The sequence below is a fragment of the Rhineura floridana genome, chromosome 1 (genome assembly GCF_030035675.1).
Source record: "Rhineura floridana isolate rRhiFlo1 chromosome 1, rRhiFlo1.hap2, whole genome shotgun sequence".
In the NCBI taxonomy this organism is placed as follows: Eukaryota; Metazoa; Chordata; class Lepidosauria; order Squamata; family Rhineuridae; genus Rhineura; species Rhineura floridana.
Window position 1 is genome coordinate 185,981,062 of NC_084480.1, and position 24,211 is coordinate 186,005,272.

Below are 24,211 nucleotides of genomic sequence, written 5' to 3' on the forward strand. Positions count from 1 at the left end.
AAATGGCAAACACAGGAGAAGAAGAGGAATTGGAGAGATTTTACGCAGAAGTACAGGGATAAATTGATCACACACTAAAACAAGGTGTACTGATAATCATGGGGGACTGGAATGCAAAAGTAGGGAACAGAGAAGAACTAGGAATTGTGGGGAAATGGGGCCTAGGAGATAGAAATGATGCAGGAGAGAGACTTATGAATGCTGTGAAGGCAATGATTTGTTTCTTGCAAACACATTTTTTGAGCAACCGAAAAGACAACTGTACACGTGGACATCACCACATGGTCAATATAGGAATCAAATTGATTATAAAAGTGGTAGCAGAAGATGGAGAAGTTCCATACTTTCTGCAAAAACAAGACCAGGAGCAGACTGCGGTACAGATCATGAACTGGTCATATTGAAAATCAGAGTGAAGCTAAAGAACAACAAAGCAATCATTATGCCAAAATACAATTTAAATAACATCCCAGAAGAACATAAAGATCAAATAAGGAACAGGTTTGAGGCTTTAAACCTAGTTGACAGAGAAATCAGAAGAACTATGGATTGAAGTCAGAGACAATCCTTCTAGTTAAAAAAAAATACCTCAGTGGATGACTGAAGAAACTCTTAAAATGGTTAAAGAGAAAAAGAAAGGAAAAGGAAAAGGAGAAAGAAACACGGTTAGAACCTTAAATGCAACTATACAGCGACCAATACGTAGGACAAAGAGAACTATTACAATAGTTATTGTACAGAAATAGAAGAGGACAACAAAAAGGGTACAACAAGAGCCCTGTTCCAAAAGATCAGAGAAATGAAAGCTAAATTTAAGCCAAGAATAGGGATGTTGAATAACCAACAAGGAAACACACTGACTGACTGAGATGAAATAAAAGGAAGATGGAAGCAACACACTGAAGAACTCTATAAAAGAGATACAAAGATGACATAATTCATTCACAGAGAAACCATATGATGAAGAACCAGAAATTTTAGAATGTGAGGTGAAAGCTGCTCTTAAAATACTCAAAAGAAACAAGTCACCAGGAACAGATGGCATACCAATAGTTGCTACAAGCTACTCAGATTGAATCTGTCCAAATTTTGACAAAATTTGTCAACGAATATGGAAAACTAAACAATGGCCCACAGACTGGAACCATTCAATATACATCCCAATTCCAAAGGAAGAGGATCCCAGGGAATGCAGTTAATTATCAAACTATCGCCTTAATATCCCATGCAAGTAAAGTGATGCTCAATATTCTACAACAAAGGCTCTTACCATATATGGAGTGAGAAATGCCAGATGTCCAAGCTGGATTTAGAAAGGGAAGAGGCACCAGAGATCATATCTCAAGCATACGTTGGATAATGGAATGGACCAAGGAAATCATCCTGTGCTTTATAGATTATAGCAAAGCCTATGATTGTGTAGATCATGAAACACTGTGGCATGCTTTAAAAGAAATGGGGATGCCACAGCATCTAATTGTCCTGATGTGAAACCTATACTCTGGACAAGAGGCTACTGTAAGGGCAGAATATGGAGGAACCAATTGGTTCCCAATAGGAAAGGGTGTGAGACGGGTGTATTTTATCACCCTATTTGTTTAATCTTTAAACAGAACATATCATACGGAAAGCGGGATTGGACCAAGATGAAGGAGGTGTGAAAATTGGAGGAATATTAATGATTTAAGATATGCAGACGATACGATACTACTATTAGAACAGTCATAATTTGAAACGAATGCTGATGAAAGTTAAAGATGAAAGCACAAAAGCAGGACTACAGCTGAACGTGAAGAAGACTAAAGTAATCACAACAGAAGGTTTAAACAACTTTAAAGTTGACATTGAACTTGCCAAGGAATATCAATACCTTGGCATAGTCATTAACCCAAATGGAGACAATAGTCAAGAAACCAGAAGAAGGCTAGGACTGGGAAGGGCAACTATGAGAGAACTAGAAAAGGTCCTCAAATGCAAAGTTGTATCACTCAACGCTAAAGTCAGGATCATTCAGACCATGGTATTCCTGATCTCTATGTATAGATGTAATAGTTGGACAGTGAAAAAAGTGGGTAAGAGAAAAACCAACTCATCTGAAATGTGGTGTTGGAAGAGACCTTTGTGGATACAATGGACCGCGAAAAAGACAAATTGGGTGTTAGAACAAATTAAACCAGAACTATCACTAGAAGCTAAAATGATGAAACAGAGGCTATACTTTGGACACATAATGAGAAGACATGATGCACTAGAAAACATGATAATGCTGGGAAAAACAGAAGGGAGTAGAAAAAGAGGAAGGCCAAACAAGAGATTCCATAAAGGAAGCTGTAGACTTGAACTTACAAGATCTGAACAGGGTGGTTTATAATAGATGCTATTGTAGGTCGCTGATTCATAGGGTTGCCATAAGTCGTAATTGACTTGAAGGCACATAACAACAAATATAGCAGGACAGTGAAGTGGAGCCACCCACTCACAGAAGGTAGATGTTTCTGCACCCTGGGGATACTCAGTATTAGTATTTTTAAAGTATTAGTTCATGAATTAAATACACACATACAAAAATGATCTGACAAACATTGAAGACACTCTTTGTGAAACTAGGAATCATAGCTGAATGCCAGCCAAGGGGAAGATAAAACAGGGAAAACTGGAAGAGGGGCCTGAACAGCACAAGCCCCGAAGAACTGACAGTGCTGCGAAGAGGGTGTTAGGGTTGAGGGATGCATATTTCAAAGCTAGAAGAACCTTTGGGTGGTGGTGATAGTGGGAGACCAAGATAGGAGGAAAAGCTATTTCTTCAATCATAATTAATAGCCTCCAGGATTCTTATGGAGCTGACCTTGTAAAACCTAAGAGTGTGTGAGAGAAAACATGCATGTGGGGGGGGGGGAGGAGAAAGGGAGAGAAGGGGGAAGAGAAAGAATGAATGATAATAGGATCGGGGTAAAAAAAAAGGAGCCTCATGGTGTACATTCTTTGATCTCAGTTCCCCCCTTCAAACTCTCACACAAAAAATTTAGAAAGAAGAAGTAAAATATGACCCTCTGTACAATATGTCATATACAATATGGTTTGGGCTAGACAAACAGCTTCCTCCTCACCTAACCCTGGTCTTCAACAATCATGTTATAATGCAACATTACAGTATTAAGACTGCTGAGACTTAAGGCTAGGTGAGCATAAGTCATCTAGTCCTGGAGCTCAGTAGTCTCATGCAATTGTGCCAATGGGAGGGGGACTCTCTCAACTACTTGCAGGCCCTCAACGTACTGTGTATTTCATAATTACCTATTACAGATTCACTGATACTATACAAGAAATACACAAGTGTATGAAGGTAACAAAAGTTACAGCTGTGTTCTGGGTGAGGCTTGAAAGGCTCAAGCTTAAAAGCTTTCATTTCTAGACACAGAGTGCTGGAATAACATCTATGTACCAGCTCTTAAACACCAGTCTTGCATATCTCCTGAATACCTAAGCTGGGCCCCGCCCCCCTGTGTTTGGTCTAAGGGTTACCTTTAGACTTTGCTCCAGGTTCTGGTCAGTGAACTTTAGGATTTCAGTAAAAATAAAGTAGATAATGCAACCTGTACATGCTATCAATGAAACGGTCAAGGTGGATAATAGCCACAATGTTAAGAGAGCAAACAACAGATATTACAGCAGATAACACACACTTTAAAAACCAGGGTATTAAAAAAACAGTGCCGGTTATGCCAAAGACATGCTGAAATGAATCAAACTGGACTTTACTTAGCATTTTAAAGCATTGATAAAAAACAGTGATCATTTTATGTAAGCATTGTGTGTCAAGGGAGTTCCATAAAGGGTAGAAGAACAAGAAGCAAAAGGAATATGAAGCTGGAATGGGAGACAAGCTGGAGATAAGGTTCTAAAGGCTGGGGTTGGAAACAAAAGGTTCTCAGATGCACATGGAACAGCTAAAATTATTAGCCCCTTAAATTGGGAAAGGGCCATTCTATCACTATTTCCTCCTATGCTTTCATTCTTTGATTCTGTTTGTTGTTGAACCTTTTCTAGATCTGAGCTATGAACAGCTAGCAGAACACAAGGCATGTATCAGCAGGGACAAATGGAGGGCTTGTATGCTGCAGGAACCCTTGGGAGGATTCCCTGGATTTCTGTATCCACATGCAGGTCCTGTCACCAGTTAATGTGTTATAAAGGGATTCCCTGGATTAGCTTCCAAGTGCAGCATATAATAATAATTACTGTATGTATATATCATGTATTATTACATGTATATAAGGGAAGGGATAAACCCATTGGATACTGATATGATACTGGGATATCTAGGTGCTACAGGAATATCGTAAGGAATGATCCCCAAGCTTATTTTGCATACATTTAAGCAAAGAGTAGCCAATAAAAACACAATTAAAACAGCAATTATTAAACAGAGTCAAACTATATTTGAGACCACAGAGAGGCTCCGTCCTTCTGACATAAGACTGACTACATTAACATTCCATAAATGCCTGAGCAAACAAATATGTTTTAAGCTGGTGACAGAAACAAATGCCAGCCATACATCAGAAGTACAGTACCCGTGTTTCATACACCAGAGAACTTCATGTAGCTAATGAAGTAAATTCTAGTTCACAAAAGTTTGTGTTATAATAAACCTGCTAGCCTTTAACGTGCTACAAGACTTCCTTGTTTTTTTTATACTAGTGAGGAAGCTGTGGGACAAGATTTTCACTATTCCCCAAACTGTTAATTACCTTTTACTGTAGAAACAATATTTTGGCATCTACATTCCTTCGAAAGTATTGAAAAGCTAGAAATCAGCCAGCAAGTTTAAGTGCAACTACCCTGATTACGCCCTATCTCATCTGATCTCGGAAGCTAAGCAGGGTCAAGCCTGGTTAGTACTTGGATGGGAGACTGCCTGGGAATACCACGTGCCGTAGGCTTAGAGGAAGGCAATGGTAAACCACCTCTGAATACCTCTTACCATGAACACTCTATGAATATATCCAAAAAGATTATCCCCGCTAACGGATCACTATGCAACAAAACTGGGGTTTGGTATACCACACGCACATACAATCTTTACTTATTTTTTAAAAAAACGATTGGCAGAGGGACATTTTTACTCCTCTTCATTTGAAGCTCAAGACATAAAGTCTGCCATCTAACAGCATCCTGGCAGAAGCAATAGCCAAAAGTGGATGGAAGCTTGTGTTGGTAGGAGTTGTGATCTCATATGCCTAAGGCAACCAGGAACTAGTAACTAGGCTTAGAGTGTTGGACTACGACCTGGGAGACCAGGGTTCGAATCCCCACACAGCCACGAAGCTCACTGGGTGATCTTGGGCCAGTCACTGCCTCTCAGCCTCAGAGGAAGGCAATGGTAAACCACCTTTGAATACCGCTTACCAGGAAAACCCTATTCATAGGGTCGCCATGAGTCAGAATTGACTAGATGGCAGTCAAAAGAACAGAAGCAGAATTTATTAAGTATAATTATCTTTATAGTCTGGCAAAGGGGATCAAAGGTGTATGCCATCTTTTAAGCCACACTAGGAGTATCACAAAGTTAAGTTTTAATTAAATATGCTAATCAAACAGAAACTGCAGGAAAGACCATAACCATACTTATACAATTTTCACTGATTTGTGCGGATTAAAGGATAGCACTTAAATTTCAAAATGAACAAATGATGCTAGTTGTTAATTTGTAGAATTAGATTCTTTTACACCATTCTATCGTGCATGAAATCTTTAAAAAAAATCTGTCCATCATAAATGCTGCATCAACACTTTAATTATATTTTCTAAATTTTATGTGCTTTGTATTGGACTATTCCATTCTTTGTCTCAAAATCAACCCTGATTTGTAGTAATCAAAGGCCAAATAATGATACAAGACAACTCAAGCTGTTGTAGTGCTTGCCTTATCTTCTTCCCCCACCCTCTCTTCCTTTTGACATGGCATTTTGTCTTTGTCTTGAATGAGCTATTCCTACTGTGTTCTTCAATATCTCATTTGTGGATTTTTCCAGTTTCTAAAATTTGCAAAAAGCAGAGATGTTGTCTATCATTTTATTCCTTCTACAAGGTTTCAATTACAATTAATCACTTTATCTTTCCTTTTATTTGCTTTAAAACTATTCTTTGTCAGCTTGTCCCAAAAAAGAGCAACGAAGACGGAGAAAGAACCCAACTTGGTTTTTATCTTTCACAGAAGATACATGCCTTTCAACTTGGTTCACTTACATTAGAGTACTGCAATTTTATGCATTTATCTTTCTCATTGGTCACATTTTGAAATGATGGATCAATATAACATATTTTCTTAAATTTGACCCCTACCCTGAAAAAAGACATTTAAAAGGTATCAAATTGAAACTAGGGCTTCAATGTTCAGACAATTAATCAGTTAACAGATTTAGGCTGGAATCCTAAGCACAACTCTTCAAACTAAAAAATGAGATGCTCCCAATCAAGCAGCAGGTTTTTAAGAACAAAGGCTGCATCCTAACCCCATTTACCCGGGAGTAAGCCCCACTGAATTCAACTGGGCTTACTTCTCAGTAGACACGGTTACAAAATCCGAGGATGGGAGTCACAACCTTAGAAGAGGCACCCCTTCCTTCTCTCCCAAACAGTAAGAGATGCCTTTGCTAAGACAGGGCATGATGCAACATGTGCAGGCATCACCTAAAAAAGAAAGCAGGTGTTCTTGTCACAAGTCATACAATTAATCATCTAAGATTCCATTAATCAGGTAACAGACCCAATTGAAACATAGATGTTTCGGTCCCAATAATTTACTTCCAACATACCAATTAAGAAAGCATTATTTATTTCCTTTAAGAGATTTCTAGCCCATTTTTCAACTTTCATAAAGGGGATTAAAACATACTTCACAAAGAAAATTAACAACAGCACATATCCATACATTATAATCAAAGAGACAGAAAGCATCAAGCTAAGTATCAGAAGTACAGGATGAATATTGTCTGAACCAAAAGAAGTTTATATCCCTGGCCAGCAACTAGTTTTGTCAGAGGACCATTTTATAACAGACTAAGGATCAGAGGGCCAATGTTCCAATTCACATGCCTACCCCATAACCAGCCTGCTATTACATCAGCACAGAAGATAGTAATCCACATTCCTCTGCTTCTGGGAAGAAAAACGGAAAAATCTGCATGCAGATTTCACAACAGCTACTATCAGCTACTGACACAATGCCCACTATTTTATTACAGCCAGGTCTAAAGTTCAAAGCAATTGAAAGGCAGAGCAACATATGAAATCAAGGAGACTAGGCAGCTATAGAGAGAGACCCTCTTCTATGCCCATTCTGCACCCAGAGCCTTAGGATAACACAAGAGACCACAGTACTAAGAATTGGTTTCTGAGTTTGCTTTTTTCCTCTTCCCTCCATCCGTTGCACTTTTTGTATCATGTCTTTTAGATTGTAAACCTGCAGGCAGCAACTCTCTTGATTTAATGGATGATATGTAACCTACTCCCCTCACTGGATCGTCACCCTGTAGTGGTGAGTGGGCTTACGTGTTCCAATGAACCCTGTGAGCGATGCCATCGGGAGTCATGTACTCCCAGCAGGGTCACCCATGGCGGTAAGGTCAAGGGAGAGGAACCAGACAAAGAACGATCCAAGAAAGTCCTCAACGGCAGAACAGGTGGAGGATAACAATGTGTATGTTACAATGGCTGTGAAGGCAGGTGAAGGCTGCAGCAGATAAAGGACTTGTAATCATCATGGTACCCATGCCACTGGATCAAAGCCTTTTTATGTCAAGATTGTGTGTTGAACGTGATGCACCGATTTCCCCACGTAAAACAAATTCACACACAGGCGTCTTCCATAACAAAAGTCCCAATGGCGATTGGCAAATGGCGACGGGGGCAGGACTGTGAAATCCAGAAGCCTCTAGTCATGGTCTGGTACATCGGCAGTGGATACAGATTCAGACGGATCCATTGTTAAAGACTATAGTTTGGAAGACAATCTTACTCGGTCATGAGTGATCACCAAGAAGAAGAATGTAACCTACTCTTGGGAGTCTTTTTTGGCTGAAAAGCAAGGTAAAAATGCTTGCTTTAATTAATTAAGTAAATGTTATGGTGTAGTGATTTTAGCTTTACATACTTCATTTTATATTTTACACACTTAAGTCAAGCATACCCATATTGGTTCTTGAAAGAACCTATATGAATTTGCATGTGTGACTGCTCATCAAGAAAACATGCTGACACTGAACACTGATGAAAAACACCAGTTGTTACCCAAAATTTGCTGATGGTCAATGATTAGCAAATCTGGCAAAACAAATATACTAATCAATTTGGCATGTTGCCTTTTCCTATATATGAGCTCAGATTGGTCATTATAAAAGGAAGACCCACTATAATTGTGATCAGAAAGGGTACTACTTGAGAATTCCTTGAGTGAGAAATAATACTGCCACCTGACTTTTAATCTGAACTTGATGACTTGTCAAAGAACTTTTACAAATGATGCTTTTTATTTGACATTCTAATAGCTCTGCAATGTTTCCAGAAAGCAGTCTCAATTATTTCCTTTCATAGAAGAGGCCTTGGAAACTGACATTCTTTTGGATCTCCATCTCTTATTTCCTATAGTTTGATTTTGACTTTTGATCATGGATCAACACTGCAAACTTAAGTCCTGATGGAAAAATCTTCCAAAATTTTGGAACCTGATGGTGTAATTGTACACTTATTTATTTATTTATAAGATATTTGTATACTGCCATTTCATCAAAAATATCAAAGCAGTTTACAACAGTTATAATACAATAAAATCCACACAAAAAATAAAATGGATCACCATTTTAAAACTAAAATGAACTTTTACCTCTTTCCTGTCAGGTACTTTGCCATTCACAGTAACTCCTACCCAACTCTGTCCAATGCCTTTATTGGTAGCCTCATCCTCCATGAATTGTTCTTTGGGAGAATTCCCAAGTTGTGTTGATGAAAATAGCTCTGATGATAGACAAACTTTGCTAGATGGTAAGTGTCCATCACTATGCTCTTCTCTTGAAGTGACAGAGCATTTTGGGTCTCACCACCACTCTGGCTGTTCTCTTCAACGTGTCCCAAAATTTGCAAGGAAAACCCACTAATGTTAAGGAGCTGCTCTCAGAATGAAACTGTTAGAAGTGTTGGGATGCAACTCAACTTGCCGGTGGGTTTTCATGGGGAAAGAGCATATGAAGTCTTTTGGCTTCAATGGTCCAATTGTTGTTTTGTTTCTCAGCTTCCCTGTTCCAACATGCTGGTGTAGATTACAATAAGCTGCTTTTTAAGAACTAAAAATGTATGCAGTTAGGAACTCATTTTATGCATACTTAAAAGAAAAACAATTATGTACTTTAGAATTAAGTATTACAAGGAGTTTCAAAGAATTTCATGGCAAGCAGCAAACAAAAAAAAGCAATATACCTAGCATTTTAGAAATAACTCTTCTCAGTTTTCCCAGGGAAAGAGATGCATAATCGAAATGTTCTGTTCCTAAATGCCTTGTTTTCCCTTTAGTATCAAAACTGAATTTTGTTTGAAAATATACCCTTTTTCACTTCTTTAACGTTTAGTATTTTCGGAACTTTTCATGTCCAGAGTTTTCCTTCCAAGGCCTACTTCTTCAAATAAAAATCCAGTATAGCTTATACCATCTGCTACATGTTTTTTAAATATATATTGATACAGCTAAATATTGTCTTTATTTTCCTCTGATCTTCAAACTTTGAGAAGTCCCATAGACTATCAATGTTTAGATAACTGGAACATGTAGAAATATACATCTCAAATACTTACAATGTTTGGACACACATAAAAGACATTTACCGTATATTCCGGCTTATAAGACGACTTTTTAACCCCGGAAAATCTTCTCCAAAGTCGGGGGTCGTCTTATACGCCGGGTGTCGTCTTATACGCCGGAATATACGGGTACTTCGCCAACTGAGGCATTGCTGTCTTCTACAAGAAACAAAAGTGGGCGGGCCGAGGAAGGGTTCCCAAACTCACCCCGGAGACGCTTGGCGGGCACGTGAGTCTAAAACATTAAGTCTACGGCCGCAAACGCCGCTGGAGTATCGCTGCGCCTTACACCCTACGGGTGGCGCAGTGGTCCAAACACAACTAAGGGAGGAAGAAGCCAGCCAAGGAAGGAAGGAAGGAAAGGAAGGAGCGGAAGTGGTTCGCGCGCCTGCACGTAGGAGGCGGGGGGGCAGCTTGCGGCTGCCTGTGGTAGGGAGTTAAAAAAAACCAACCACAAACCGGCTCGCCGCTGTGAGGGAAAAAAGCACCAGGTGCCTTGGGCGGCGGTGGCGGAGCCTTCTCCTCCTCCCCGCTTCGGCCATAAGCGTCGCAGCGCTGGTTTCTCCCGCGCTGCCGCCGCCGGGGCCTCCACTGCACTGCCCGCCGGCACGGGCCCCGCCGCCGCCACCGCCGCCGCTGAGAGCTTCGAGGAGGAGGAGGAGCTGGACAGCCCCGCCGACGAAGAGAATGGAGAGCGCAGCGGCTGCGCGCGGGATTCCAACGAAGGTGAGGCTTTCTCCTTGTCTCTTTCCCGCCGATGACCGGTGGCCCCGATCCGGTGTCGCGCCGGCCTTCTCGGGCCGAGTTCTACCGGGCTTGCTGCCCGAGTCAGTGTGCCTGCGGGGGTGCCGTTCGGCCCTGCTTCGTCCTGACTCGAGAGTAGCCCCATGGAAACTAGTAGAGGTAGCTGGCTTAGTTGCACCAATTTCAGTGGGTCTCTTCTGAGTAGCATCGGATGCAGCCCTAAGCACCGCCCGGTACCATTGGGTTTACTCTTGAGTCAGTGCGCACATAGGATTTTATCCAGTGTTAGTTCTACCCAGAGTAGACCCACTGAAACCAATGGGGCCTGTCTAACTGAGGCCCTTCAGTTGGTTTATGCCAAGTAAGGGCCGAACCCAGGAAAATCTTCTCAAAAGTTGGGGGTCATCTTATACGCCCAGTCGTCTTATACGCCGGAATATACTGTACCTTTTCTCTGTCATCTGTTTGTTGGAGGAGATGTGGGCTGCTTGGGAGTTTCTTTCATATGTGGTGGCTGTGTCCTGTGGCCCAAACCTTTTGGAAATGGGTGTTTCAGGAGATCTCTCAATTATGTTTCATCTCATCCCATAGCTTCCCTTAATCTCTATACTTCCAGATGAACTTCTAAGCCTTACCCATAAAAAACTCGTGTTTTTTTTAGCAGCTGCTCAGGTTGAGGTAGTACATCATTTGGAAATACTTGTCTCCCTTTACAACAACAGGTTGGTGGGAGAAAGTGTGGACTTTAACATTAGCAGAACAGTTAACTGAGAATAATCAATCATTGAGAGGGGTGAAGATAAAAGAGATTTTTGAAGATGTCTGTATATGTGGTACAGAAAGACAGAATGAATTTGCCATCACTCTCACAAAAAATATTTTTGGTTAGACATAATTCCACAAAGATTCTAGTTAATGGGTTGACTTATACTTGTTTTTGATCTCTTACTGTAATCATTGGGAATTGTATTTGATTTACACACTGTGGAGTTTTGGTGTTGGGTATGATGGGGGCTTGTCTTACATTAATTATTGTATGAAATTTATTAAATAACAATATTTTTCAAAAAAAGTATTTACATGCCAATTTTTAAGGGCATAATACTTGCCAGGTGGTGTACAACAAGACAAGAGACAAGACACACTTAGATAGATTATGAAGCATTCAAAATCATTGTAAGGAGGCCTAGAGTCTCAGAAGTCAGCGGCATAACTCCAAAAAGGCTATGCCAAATTTGTTGGCTAAGGATGTTTTAATATAAGCAAGGGACTGGAGTCTACTATTACTCTGTCAGCTATTTCCCTGAAGACTGCAGTTTCCTCTGGTTAAAGGAAATGTCAGCAATGCTATAAGAACCCAGCTGCACTCAACAAAACCATCTGCCAACAACATGCTGGAAGGATGTAGATCTGTAGATCTAATCAGGAAATAAAAGATAGGAAAATATAACCTAAGTACCCTAAGTACCTTCTACTCAGCAAAGCCAATATATGAAGGCAGGGGATGTGTGTTAGATCCTCCACTGCCAGGGAGACAAAATCTGGCTCCCTTTTGCAGACTACTTTTCTGTGCAGACTACATGCCTTCTGGGCACAAACAACCTCAGTAAATCTTTACCTTAGAGTCAAATGACATGTTATATTAAATGTATTGTTGCATTTCACATTGCTTTTTTTAAAAATAGCAGCAGCAAACTGGAGTTACACTAATCAGGATAGATACTATGGAGGTTGGCAAAGGAAGTCTAACCTTTTGCTGCCTGCCATGATCTCAACAAATGAACCCAAAGAGGGCAATTATTTGCTGTTTTGTTCTTATGGTATAATATATTTATAGGTCTTTTTTATCAGTGTTGTGAGTCACATGGAGACCTTCACATTACAACTAACAAATATAATAAATAACCCCCCTGACATTTATATAACAAATCTAATAAGTAAATAAAATAAATAAATAATCTCCCTGACATTTATATTTGCTTTAGGAAGAAAGCTCCTGCTGGCACATATACAGTTCCGAGTTTTGAGCTGGAAAGGACAGTGAGCAGGGTCCTTGAAGTTGCACTGTGCTGCTAGGTGCCTCTGAAGCCTACACAACTGTGGGGACTCTGCCCACCCTCCTCTATCTCCAAACCTGGATCTCATGGAGAAGATTAGAAGATTGTCCTCAACCTCAGGAAGAGATACAGTGCAAAGTCAGGGACCAACAGCCTAAGCCCACGCATGTTCCCTGGAGGTAAATCCCACTGTGTTTAATGGGACAGTCCCAAGTGAGTAGATGTAATTGAGAATTAAGTCCCAGCGAATGCACAATAGGACTTACTTCTAGTGAGAATATGCCTAGGATTGCACGGAAAATATGGGGCAAGGTCCTGGCAAACTAGCTTGGTTATGAAGGCGAGCCAAAATTTGTAGGCCCATGCTTCTGATCTTGATACCTGCTGATTCATTTCTTTCCTCTCCAAATCCTGCTTAAGCACAAGGCTGCTTCATTATAGTTTGTATTTGAAGAAATATGAACAGAATTTTGATTTACTGCATACAAAGTAGTAATATGTGTCAAACATTTCTGCTGAAAAGTAAAAGCTCCCTATTTCTCAGTTCTTCTTTTGCAGTGTTCTCTCTTATGATGCAAGGACATACCCAACAGGCAGAGAATTAACATTTTGACTCACCCATAGCATAAACCAAGAGTAATTTCCTTCCAAATAGCATCTTTAAAAACTAGGCTGTCCACTCATAGGAGGAGGCACCATGAGGCACAGTAGAATGAGGAGTGGGGACACACATGGTATTTTGTAGACAAAACATTTTGATTCTAGGTTGTCGTAGCCAGGAATTTTGCAGCCTGAACATACCTTACAGATTCAGAGACAAAATACACTCCAAGGAAAAGCAAAAGGGGTAACTCTTGGTGGGCTCCACCATTTTTAATGTTCCATACCAACAAAACCCAACAAAATCCCTGCCACCTCATACAGAAGTAGTATTTCAAGGAGGAGGTTTCCAATCTAGTTTCTTCTCTGATGTGGCAACTTTCTTTTGTGGCAAAGGTTGTTGGGGGATTTGAAAGAATGAAGGGAAATTGCTCTAATATGCAATCTCCCACCTGCCATCTGTATGGTTCCGTCCAGCAAAAAAGAAGTGACACTATGCAATTCTCTTGAATATGTGCTTCAGTTCTCATTATTTGAGGCAATAGTGATCTTAGCCACTTAAGTTTGAAAGTGGTGCTAAGGGCTGGATTTACATCATTATGAGCCAATCAATATTTACAAATTGAAATCCTCATCAGAAGATGGGAAGGAAAAAATAATTTTTCCTATCCACTATATAAGTTTACTTTTTCAACATCTGAACCTGCAATCCAATACACACTTACATGTAAGTCATGCTGAGCTCATGGGGTTTACATCTGAGAAGACATGTGTACTTAACATTATAACATTAATTGCAGCTTTAGAGGGACTACTCTAGCACTAAACTTTTTTTCTGCTGTAAATTAGCAAGAAAGATGTGTTCAAATTATGACAGTATAAAATTACTTCCTGAATCACAAACACTATTTATTTATTTTGGTGTGGAAGTAACTTATTTTTAATATAAAAAACAGCCTAACCCCTTCCCCCAAACCCTGAATGCATTTGTCGAAGCACCAGCAGCACTGAAGCTTTATTTCAACATTTAAAAGCAATGTGTGGTGGGACAACAAGATTACACCCACCAGCCTTTCCTTAATAGAATGACCTATTCAAACAAGCTTAACTCCATATCTAGGGAAAGGTGCAGGCAACAGTTAAAGAGGTTTTATACTCATTCATTTTAAAATGAAATTGAGAAGAGAAGAGAGGCAAACTTTTCAAATCAATGCACTTTGATGAAACTGGCTGAATTTGGATGTCGTGATAAAACATCCAAACAAGGGGTAATGGTAGGAGTAAGGAACTTGTGACTGCCTTTCTGATTGAGAGCCTACCTCCAAACGTCTAGCCCTGACTTTGTCATGTGCACCTTGTCTTTTTAAATGGGACTGGAGCAGCTAGTCATGTTTAGTCCTTTCACAAAACCACACTGCATGTAGCTCTCACAGAGTATTGGAACTGCAAGAAAAACTTGGCTTCTTCCCGAGTATTTAAAATACTTGACCATCAAGCCACTGGAAAGATTTTGCCTGTATTTATTTCTGCCTACTCTAACCTATGGTGAACCAAATTGTTGTATCAACTATTACCACACGCAGGATCCAGCTTTTGACAGGCTACTGCACATCACATTGCAAAATGCTAAAGAAAGATCAAGGCATCTTGGAATTCTCAAAGCCTCAACTGAAAGAGAGGGGCATGCTAATAATTCTATTGCTACCACTATAAAATATTGTGTATTATATGAAACCAATGCATTATCCATTTGTCTTACTTCCAGTAGTAAGTGGTGATTATATTATTTAAATCAGGAAGGATAAGACAAATTTGAAAAAGGTAGTTAATGTGTCAGATCTTTCTATACCTTATGGTTCTAAACTATTTAATAACCAATGAATTCATTTTGAACCTAAGTGAGCTGAAATTTTGTTCAAGATTAAAAGCAGCCACTGATCTTTACTCACCTGTCCAAATGTCACAAGTCAGGCCCTTGTGAAGTCTGCATCTAAACTCTCAATTCCTCAAACAGGGAACCCAGATTTAATAATGAAGCTAAATCATGCACACTTGAGTGTTTCAAGCATTGAGGAATCAACAGGAAAGATTATTCAAAATAGTTCTCTAGTCATTTCTTGAATAATGCTGAGACAGTGGCAGCAAATTGGGGCAGAGGGCTGCTATGAAAGGAACCAATAGAAAAAGGAAAGGAGATAACCTGTTTGAAATAAGATCACAAATGCAAAACTTTGCCTCAAAATCTACCGTTCAACTGCCAAATTAGGCCATTTCATCCACAATAATGTAATATTTTTATGTAACATAATGTTTTACTGCTGCTTAATTTTCTCTTTTAAACATAAAGCATAAAAGACACCAGTAGAGAGATACAGGTAAAAATAATACCCACTCCTAAATTCCTAACTTCCATACCCCTGCTTTTAACAGGGACATATAATGGCTCAGTAGCGTGTTATGGCTGGTTCCTTCAGTCTTGGTATCATCCTAGTTACTTCAGGACATGAATTCAGAACAGACAAATGACTTGGGAAACCAGGGGCTTACAAAAGAGGAGGAAAAGCAGCAAAGAGCCAGGAGAATCAAAAGCATGAGTAGGCTCAGTACAGGCCCTCCCTTAGCATGTGCGGGGCCCGGGGCAAAAGCATAGTTGGGCCCCCCACACACTTGCTCCGGGTCACCGTCTTGGTCGAGTTGCCATATGTGCGCAGGCACCAGTCCCAGAACTGCCGACCCAGCTCGCTGTCCCCGGGGTGGCTACTGCTCGCTGACCGCAGCAGGAGTGGTGGTGGCGGCGGCAGCTTCGGCACAGCGGGCGGGCGGGCAGGCGAGCAAGCCCCTGTCCCGGGCGGAAAGAAAGAGAGCAAGCGAGCGCTGCGCCCTGCCTGGTGTGGCAAAGGCGAGTAGGCAGGAAGGTAGGAGCCGGTTGGTGAGCAGATCGCCAAGCGCGGGGCCCCCAAAGCCCGGGGCAACTGCTCCATTTCCTGGTGCCTAGGGGCGGCTCTGGCTCAGGAACATGGAGCACGGGAAGAGGCGGTCATCTCCCAAAAGACACTGTTAACCAGCCTTGTCAGCAGCCTATGAAAGGGGCTGCTGCAAGGCTTGAACAGGCTATGTGTAAGTGATGGCTTCAGAGAATGATCATGGACTAATTTTTGACAAGGCATCACTCACAGGCTGCGTTCCACACAGCAGACAGCACAAAAGGAAAGGTATCTTGAAATGTGTATCCCTATAGAACAAATCCTTTAAAAAAACATTGCCTTTAGTGACTACAAGTGATCCATATTTGTGGATGTGGTTGGAATCATTTAATAAAAATAAGTTGTGTATAAAGCAATAGTTGGCTTATTATCTATTAGATTCAGCAGGATTGAAGTCAGCATTGCTGCCTGATTTCTTGTTAATAACGTACACAGGGTACAATATGTTATGTGGCTAGTAAATTGTACATAATGGGTTTTGATCACACAGCTGGGAAACATAGAATCCTACCATACACTGAGATCTTCCCCACCTCCAAAAACTACATTAATACTATATTGAAAAATCAAAGTAACATTCCCTGTTTGCTAAACAGTTTTCTCCCTTTCTTGTATCCTTCCTTTTTGATATTTCCATATATAGTAAAGCCCCACTCATATGGCGGGTTACGTTCCAGACCCCCGCCTAAAAGTGAAACCCGCCAAAAAGTGGAACTCCATCAATAAAATGGCGTCTGAGGCATGAAAAATGCCGTAAAAGTGGAACAAGCACCATATGAGTGGGACCTTACTCTAATTGAAAGCCATCATATTAGTGGAATGCCGAAAAGCGGGCTGCCGAAAAGCAGGCCCCTACTGTACACATAAGAGTACCACACACAAGAAATCTACAGATATAAATCCAGTTTCATTCAGTCAAGTTTAGCACTGCAAGCATTAAGTCATCCTTACTCCTTGTGCTAATTTGTTATTCATTTTACAATCTAATTTTATCTGTAACACATTTGCTTGTCATGGACATAAGCATGACTCATTTCAAAGTCCTGTTCTTTTTTTTATATGCATCATTAACAGTCATTACTACTTGCTCCTTAGTGGTTCTTTACTGACTCTCTTGTTCTGAATCAAGCTCAAAGTTGTTTATAAATCAAATTAAACAGCTAGATCCCTCATATCTGGATGGCTCCAATAGTTCTGGATGCACAGAAAATACAAAAATAAGTTATAAAAAAAGAAAGAAAGCAATCTCATGATTAAAAATGTGAATTTAGAAAGATTGAAGCAGAATCAAACCAGTCTTCTGGCAATGCAAATGATCTTTTTCGATTTGGGAAAACCACAAACTCTTCTGTACAAGATCAACATTGCAAAGAAAATATCTCATAAATATGAATAATGCTAGAATAACGTCTAATGTTAGTTCTCTATGTGTCTGTTTGAAGGTTATTTTGGTTCTGAGCATGCTGGGTATAGACTTCTTCATAAATTAATTGCCACTATTCATTTGGTTGTTGTTCACATGTTTCCAAATATATAGCTATTTTGCACAGCTGAGACAACATTCCACAACTAAAACTTGTACACCAACATACTTGATATATGATCATGCACTGTTACCATTAGAGATGAATCAATGGAACTGATTGAGTGAAATGAAGCTACAGCTACTTCACATGGAGTGACAAAGTATTAATGAACGGCATACGCGCACATATATGAAGTGGAAAGGAACATGTTCCATGTCTGATTAATTCCCCCTTCACCACCTGAAATATATTAAACCATCTAGTTCTAAATGTCCCATTAATCACAGAAGAAAGTCTCCTTGTCCCTTTTATAGGTACAAATATCCTTAGCAAACAAAGTCAAGCAGTCAAATATGTTTTCTGAGAACCATCATATAATACATTTTTAGTTCAAAAAAGAAGAGTACAAGAAAATAACTATAAAAGGAAGGGGGGAAATCAAGATGCTTCATAAATATGTTTGATTTTTGCTGAACTAGCAGGCACACATTTCTGGTTGTGAATTCAGTTGCTGTGTTTTCTAACAGAATACTCTTACACAGAAATTTGTGACTGACGACAACACACCTACCAAGACAGGAAGGGGAAAAAAAGACTGTGGATTATTTTCACCTACCTGTGCTAGTGCGATATGTGCCTGTATGTGCTGGTTGAAGTGGGTCCCCCTGACTCTGGCTGAGACTCCTCATAGGGGGCTTCTGATATACTCTGTCTTCGTAAATAGGATCTATGTGGTGCTCTGGAGACTGCAGTGCCCTTAACTCAGAGCCTAGGTGGCTATGCTGGCTGGTGTAAGAAGCCCGGGATGCAGCTGCAAAATAAATCAACACAGGAACGTTAGGGAAAAGTGCAAAACTACATGCAAGGAAACAGGAACCTAAAAGACACGTAGAAAAACAGAAATGGAATACTTTATGCGCTGATTTTCTTGCAAGCAACAGAAAGCAGCTAACAATTTTTTAAAAAAAACCTAAACAAATTGAAACAGTAAAAACATGTGCAAAGAAACAACATGGCAAGGCAGCAGTGGCTCAAGTTAGTCACACTATCTGTATCATCCAGCCACCTGTTGCTGCTGCAGTGTCTGATTTTCTCAAATGTGAGGAAGTTTTTTTCAGTGATGCTAGCAAAACAAACACACATATAAGCTATACTTCCAAATATAATTGCTTCGTCCCAGAGAGGTCAACTGGCAGACAGGGGGAGGGGATAAACATTCAAATAAGTACCATAATTTGTGCCCCCATCTTAACTGTGAAACTGAAATCAAGTGACCAACGTCAACTATTCTTCAGCGTTAACACCTAAGATGACTGTGTAAATCCTCACTAAGTGTAACAGAATTTGTGATCCATGGGCTGTATATAGACACTAGATTGCCAGATTTCCTAAAACTGAAATCCCCTGGGGTGAATATATTAAACCTATATTTAGGAGGCCTCCTCTAGGATGCACTCCTTAACATGGTGAGGGGGTTTCAGAGTGTTGAAGAAGCTGAGAACAATGCCATCAGGAGTCTAGACCAAGAGGCTGGACTCCTAGGAGGGTCACCCAAAGCAGAATGATCAAAGCTGAGACACCAGATTAAGATGCATCCAGACTCAGAGGGAGGCAATGGTAAACCATCTCTCAATACCTCTTACCATGAAAACCCTATGAACAGAGTATCCAAAATGTAACACGAGACAGTGCTGGAAAATGAGACCCCCGCAGGTCAGATGGCACTCAGCACGCTTCTGGGGAAGAACAACAAACGAGTAGTGCTGTGACTAATGACACCACTGGGTCAAAGCCGAATGGAAGCCCAGAGGCTGAAGCACACAACTGTGAAAGGAGAGTCCAGAGTTCTACGATGTACACAGTAGGAACATGAAATGTGAGAAGCATGAAGCAGGGAAAGTTAGAAATTGTCAAGCAAGAAATGGAATGCATCAACATTACAATACTGGGCGTGAGTGAACTAAAATGGATGGGAAAGGGTCATTTTCAATCAGGCAACTACAAAATATTTTATGCAGTACATGAGAAATTAAGAAGAAATGGGATTGTTTTAATAGTGAGAAGTGATGTAGCAAAAGCAGTTAGAAACTATAACGCAAAGTGTGAGCGAGTGATATCAATGAGATTTAACGGGAAACCTATTAACATAACTATCATCCAAGTCTATGTTCCAACGGCTAACACAGAAGAAGAGGAATTGGAGAGATTTTATGCACAAGTACAGGGAGAAATTGATCACATATCAAAATAAGATGTGCTGATAATCATGGGGGACTGGAATGCAAAAGTAGGGAACAGAGAAGAACAAGGAATTGTGGGGAAATGGGGCTTAGGAGACAGAAATGAAGCAGGTGAAAGACTTTTGAATTCTGTGAAGCCAATAATTTCTTTCTTGAAAACACGTATTTTAAGCAACCGAAAAGGCAACTGTACATGTGGACATCACCAAATGGTCAATATAGGAATCAAATTGATTATATACTTGGTAGCAGAAGATGGAGAAGTTCCATACTTCCTGTGAAAACAAGATCAGGAGCAGATTGCGGTAAAGATCATGAACTAGTAATATAGAAAATCAGAGAAAAACTAAAGAACAACAGCAAAGCAATCATCATGCCAAAATACAATTTAAATAACATCCAAGAAGTATATGAAGATCAAATAAGGGACAAAGTTGAGGTTTTTAGTTGATAGAGAACCAGACAAGCTATGGATTGAAGTCAGAGACATTATCAGGGAAGAATGCAAAAAGACAATACCTCTAGTTAAAAAGTTGACAATGCAGACATTGAACTTGTCAAGGATTATCAATACCTCGGCCCAGTCATTCACCAAAATGGAGATAATAGTCAAGAAATCAGAAGAAGGCTAGGACTGGGGAGGGCAGCTATGAAAGAACTAGAAAAGGCCCTCAAATGCAAAGATGTATCACTGAACACTAAAGTCAGGATCATTCAGACCATGGTATTCCCGATCTCCACGTATGGATGTGAAAGTTGGGCAATGAAAAAAGTGGATAAAAGAAAAACCAACTCATTTGAAATGTGGTGTTGGAGGAGAGCTTTGCAGATACCATTTGACCGTGAATAAGATAAATAATTGGGTGTTAGAATAAATTAAACCAGAACTATCATTAGAAGCTAAAATGATGAAACTGAGATTATCATACTTTGGACACATAATGAGAAGACATGATTCAGTAGAAAAGACAATAATGCTGGGAAAAACAGAAGGGAGTAGAAAAAGAGTTAGGCCAAACAAGAGGTGGATTGATTCCATAAAGGAAGCTGCAGACTTGAACTTACAAGATCTGAAGAGTGGTTTATAACAGATGCTATTGGAGGCTGTCGATTCATAGGGTCGCCATAAGTCATAATTGCATTGAAGGCACATAACAACAACATCTTTAGGAGGTAAATACCCATAACCACAGAAATATTGGGTTGCATCCCAACTGAAGGGGACTGAGATACAATGGAGGCTGTCAATGAAGGATGGAAGGTGAAGGAGGTGATTTTCTTCAATGCCCCCTTTCCCATGCAGCCACCCAAGCCACCTACCACAATAATCTAGAGGGGGGGTGTCTATCCTCCAGAGCAGTTTTTCAGAAGGAGCAAGAGGAAGGAGGAATCTACAAAAATCTCTTCCACCCCCTTCTTCCAGCAGTAGTATCCTGGATACAAGCTGCCAACTAATAAGAACCATCATCATCATCTAGTCAATTTTCTGACAAAAATGACTCTAAGTGACTGACATTAAAAATGTCTGCCCCTTTGGACACATATGTTAGATGCAGGTGGTGTACCCTACCAGTCGAAATGCTTAGGCTTAAACTCCAGAGTGATCTAAACTATGCTCTGTGCTGGTGCAGAGTTCCATAAGTATGCCTCCAGAGATACTACAACAAAGAACTGGAAAGGAACAAGCTTCATATCTAATGGGTCTGCAGTAGTATCAGACATATTTCCCTATCCTCCTTCTCCTGTCAGAGGCCAAGAAAAAATAGGGGGGAATGGGACAGAGAGAAAGCAGAAGGAGTTCACAAGGGACAGGTGGGAAACTGTAACTGTCAACCATGGTAGAGCTCATTTTTTATTGTTCACATCACTACTTTATTCTTTACACTACAGTTCCCCTGATCTGAAAAAGAAGAAGATGCATGTGCTCAAGGGCACTTTTACTATATTTCCTCTGGCTAATAGAAATAATTGGAAGAATGCAGGAAGGGGACGTTTGGGAAGCTGTTGCTTCAAGGTACACAAGGCTCATTGAAGCAGTGGCTTTCTATGGAGCACCTTTCCCCTGCCTCACCTGGCAGAAGGATGTGGAGCAGAAAAACAGTGCTTCATCAGAAGCCTCCAAGGCACTCAAAAAGCTTTGAGATAGCTGCTCCCAGAAGCTTCAAAAGCTGCTGGGCAAGAAGAGCAGGGAGGGGCAACAGGCTGTAGAAGAGGGCGCAGAGTTGAAGAGCGGCCACAGGCCAGAATGGGGTGTGTCACAGGCCAGCAGTTTCCCACTTCCTGGCCTACAGTATGAGATGCAGGCTGCAGCACTGAATATTACGCCCACACACACAATGCCAGACTTTCCTTAATTGGTTTGATATGGCTTTATTTATTTGCTTTCTATCTCACCTTTAGATTCAGAAGAACATTCATGGTGACTTACATAAAACAACACAACACCACAACATTGCGGGGCTACTTCTATACCCTCTGGCCTATGGCATTGCTTGTGCAGAATATCCTCCTTCGCAGGACTGTAGATCTTTTTATACTGCCTAAGGGCAGAGAGGGAGGAACTAGGTAAAGCAACTGTCTTGAGTGACTAAGAACTTTCACTATATACAGCAGCATTGACCAAATGGGTAAATGCCTGCAGACAGATCCTCTATCCAGTTACTGTAACATTTCACAGCAGGATTCAGCATGTCCTTCAAAAGAAGAAAAGGCATATTCTGCCTTCTTAATGCAAATGGTATATCCAAGCTGAAAATTCATTGTGACTCATTTTGCTTATTTTGGAAACATCACGAAACACTATTTTTAATTGCTGTATGGACAGATTGCACTAGACATATGGGAAGTAAGTTAAAATGCCTTGTGGGATAGACCAAGGGTTCCCAAACTGTGGTCCATGGATGACCAGTGGGTGTGAACTTCATTCAGGTGGTCCACGGCATGTCGGCGTTAAGTATTTATATTTATTTTTAATTGTATTTTTATTGCTTCTTTTACTTCTTCTATTGTATTTCATTGTATTACAAACTGCATTCAAAAAATCAAATTCTAATACCATAAAATACAATTAAGAAATAAAAGATGCCATAAGAATACAATTAGAAATCATATAGCAGCTAGCACAGCATATCACAATTGCTACAACAGGCAGAGAAATCATTATCTGGTCTGCCAAGACCATTAACACATTTCAAGTGGTCCACGAAGAAAGAAGTTTGGGAACCACTGGGATAGATAACATGCACCTTAATGGTGCAATACTCAAAAAGCAAGGTATGTTGAAGAGACAAATATATTTTATGCAAATGAATTGTCCTACAGTAAATTCAGTCACTGTAAGAAAACGGCTTCCTCTGGCCTCTGATAAAAGTTGGATTTTGGATAGAAGTTACTTCTCAGTAACTGGAAATGATCTAATGGTGGAGACACCTGCATCATCCAAGTCTGCTGTCCTCCAATTATCAGATGGGGTTTGATAATTGAGCAAGTAGCTTCAGCTGTGCGAATGCACAGACACACCAACATACCAGAAGGTTCCACCTAGAAGCCTTCTGATTGGTGAACAATATTCACCCTGATTGCTATGCTTTTTAGTATAATGTTAGCCCCTTTCTTGGCTTTGGTGCCCCATATCTTTTTGCCCGATATCTTTGCTATGTTCTTGGCTCCTGTGAGGTCAAAAGTATTTTGATATATATAGATCTAGGACTAGTTAGTTTTGTTATTTTATTCTGATTTGCAATTCCTTACTGTATTTCTTAACTGTTATTTTATATCTATATATCCTATTTGTATCTTGATTCTCTTTTATGTTGCTATTTTTAATTATCTGAATAAATCTACTTCAAATATACGTAGTGTGTCTTCTTGGGTAAAGCCTTGCTATTGAATCTAGCTCCCAACTGCTTGGCTGCTTGCTTGCTACAGAGGAAATGTGTTAGCCTAAGGCTCAGGAAACAGAGTTTGGTTTTTAGCTTTTGTTTCTTTGGAATCTTAGGGATGTCTGGTAAGGTCAGGAAGTCTCTGTCCCAGGATGGACGTGAGGACTGGTAGCAGCATACTACCTTGCAGGGTTTGTGTTAGAGCCTAGACATCTGGCAACTGCTGGATCACCAAGGGTTTGTGGGGGCGAGCTCTTGACAGACATCGAGAAGGGCCAAACTGCAAGATACAACAAATCCTCAAAATATAGAAAGCCTTGTGTTTTG

At 40.3% G+C, this 24,211-nt stretch overlaps 1 protein-coding gene across 10 annotated transcripts in view; it reads right to left on the bottom strand.

Annotated features, from left to right (window-relative positions):
* The window catches only part of CTNND2 (catenin delta 2), a 1,018,171-nt gene that overhangs the window by 341,337 nt on the left and 652,623 nt on the right, over positions 1–24,211 (bottom strand). For 9 of the 10 annotated variants that reach the window (XR_009758379.1, XM_061589272.1, XM_061589259.1 and 6 more), the window contains exon 8: positions 18,380–18,574. The exons of the other annotated variant lie outside the window; for it this stretch is intronic. Coding sequence is in view for 8 of the 9 variants with exons in the window: in XM_061589272.1 (XP_061445256.1) it covers positions 18,380–18,574 (195 nt within the window). In the remaining variant the exon portion in view is untranslated. The remainder of the gene's footprint in view (positions 1–18,379; positions 18,575–24,211) is intronic. 10 annotated transcript variants of the gene reach the window in all.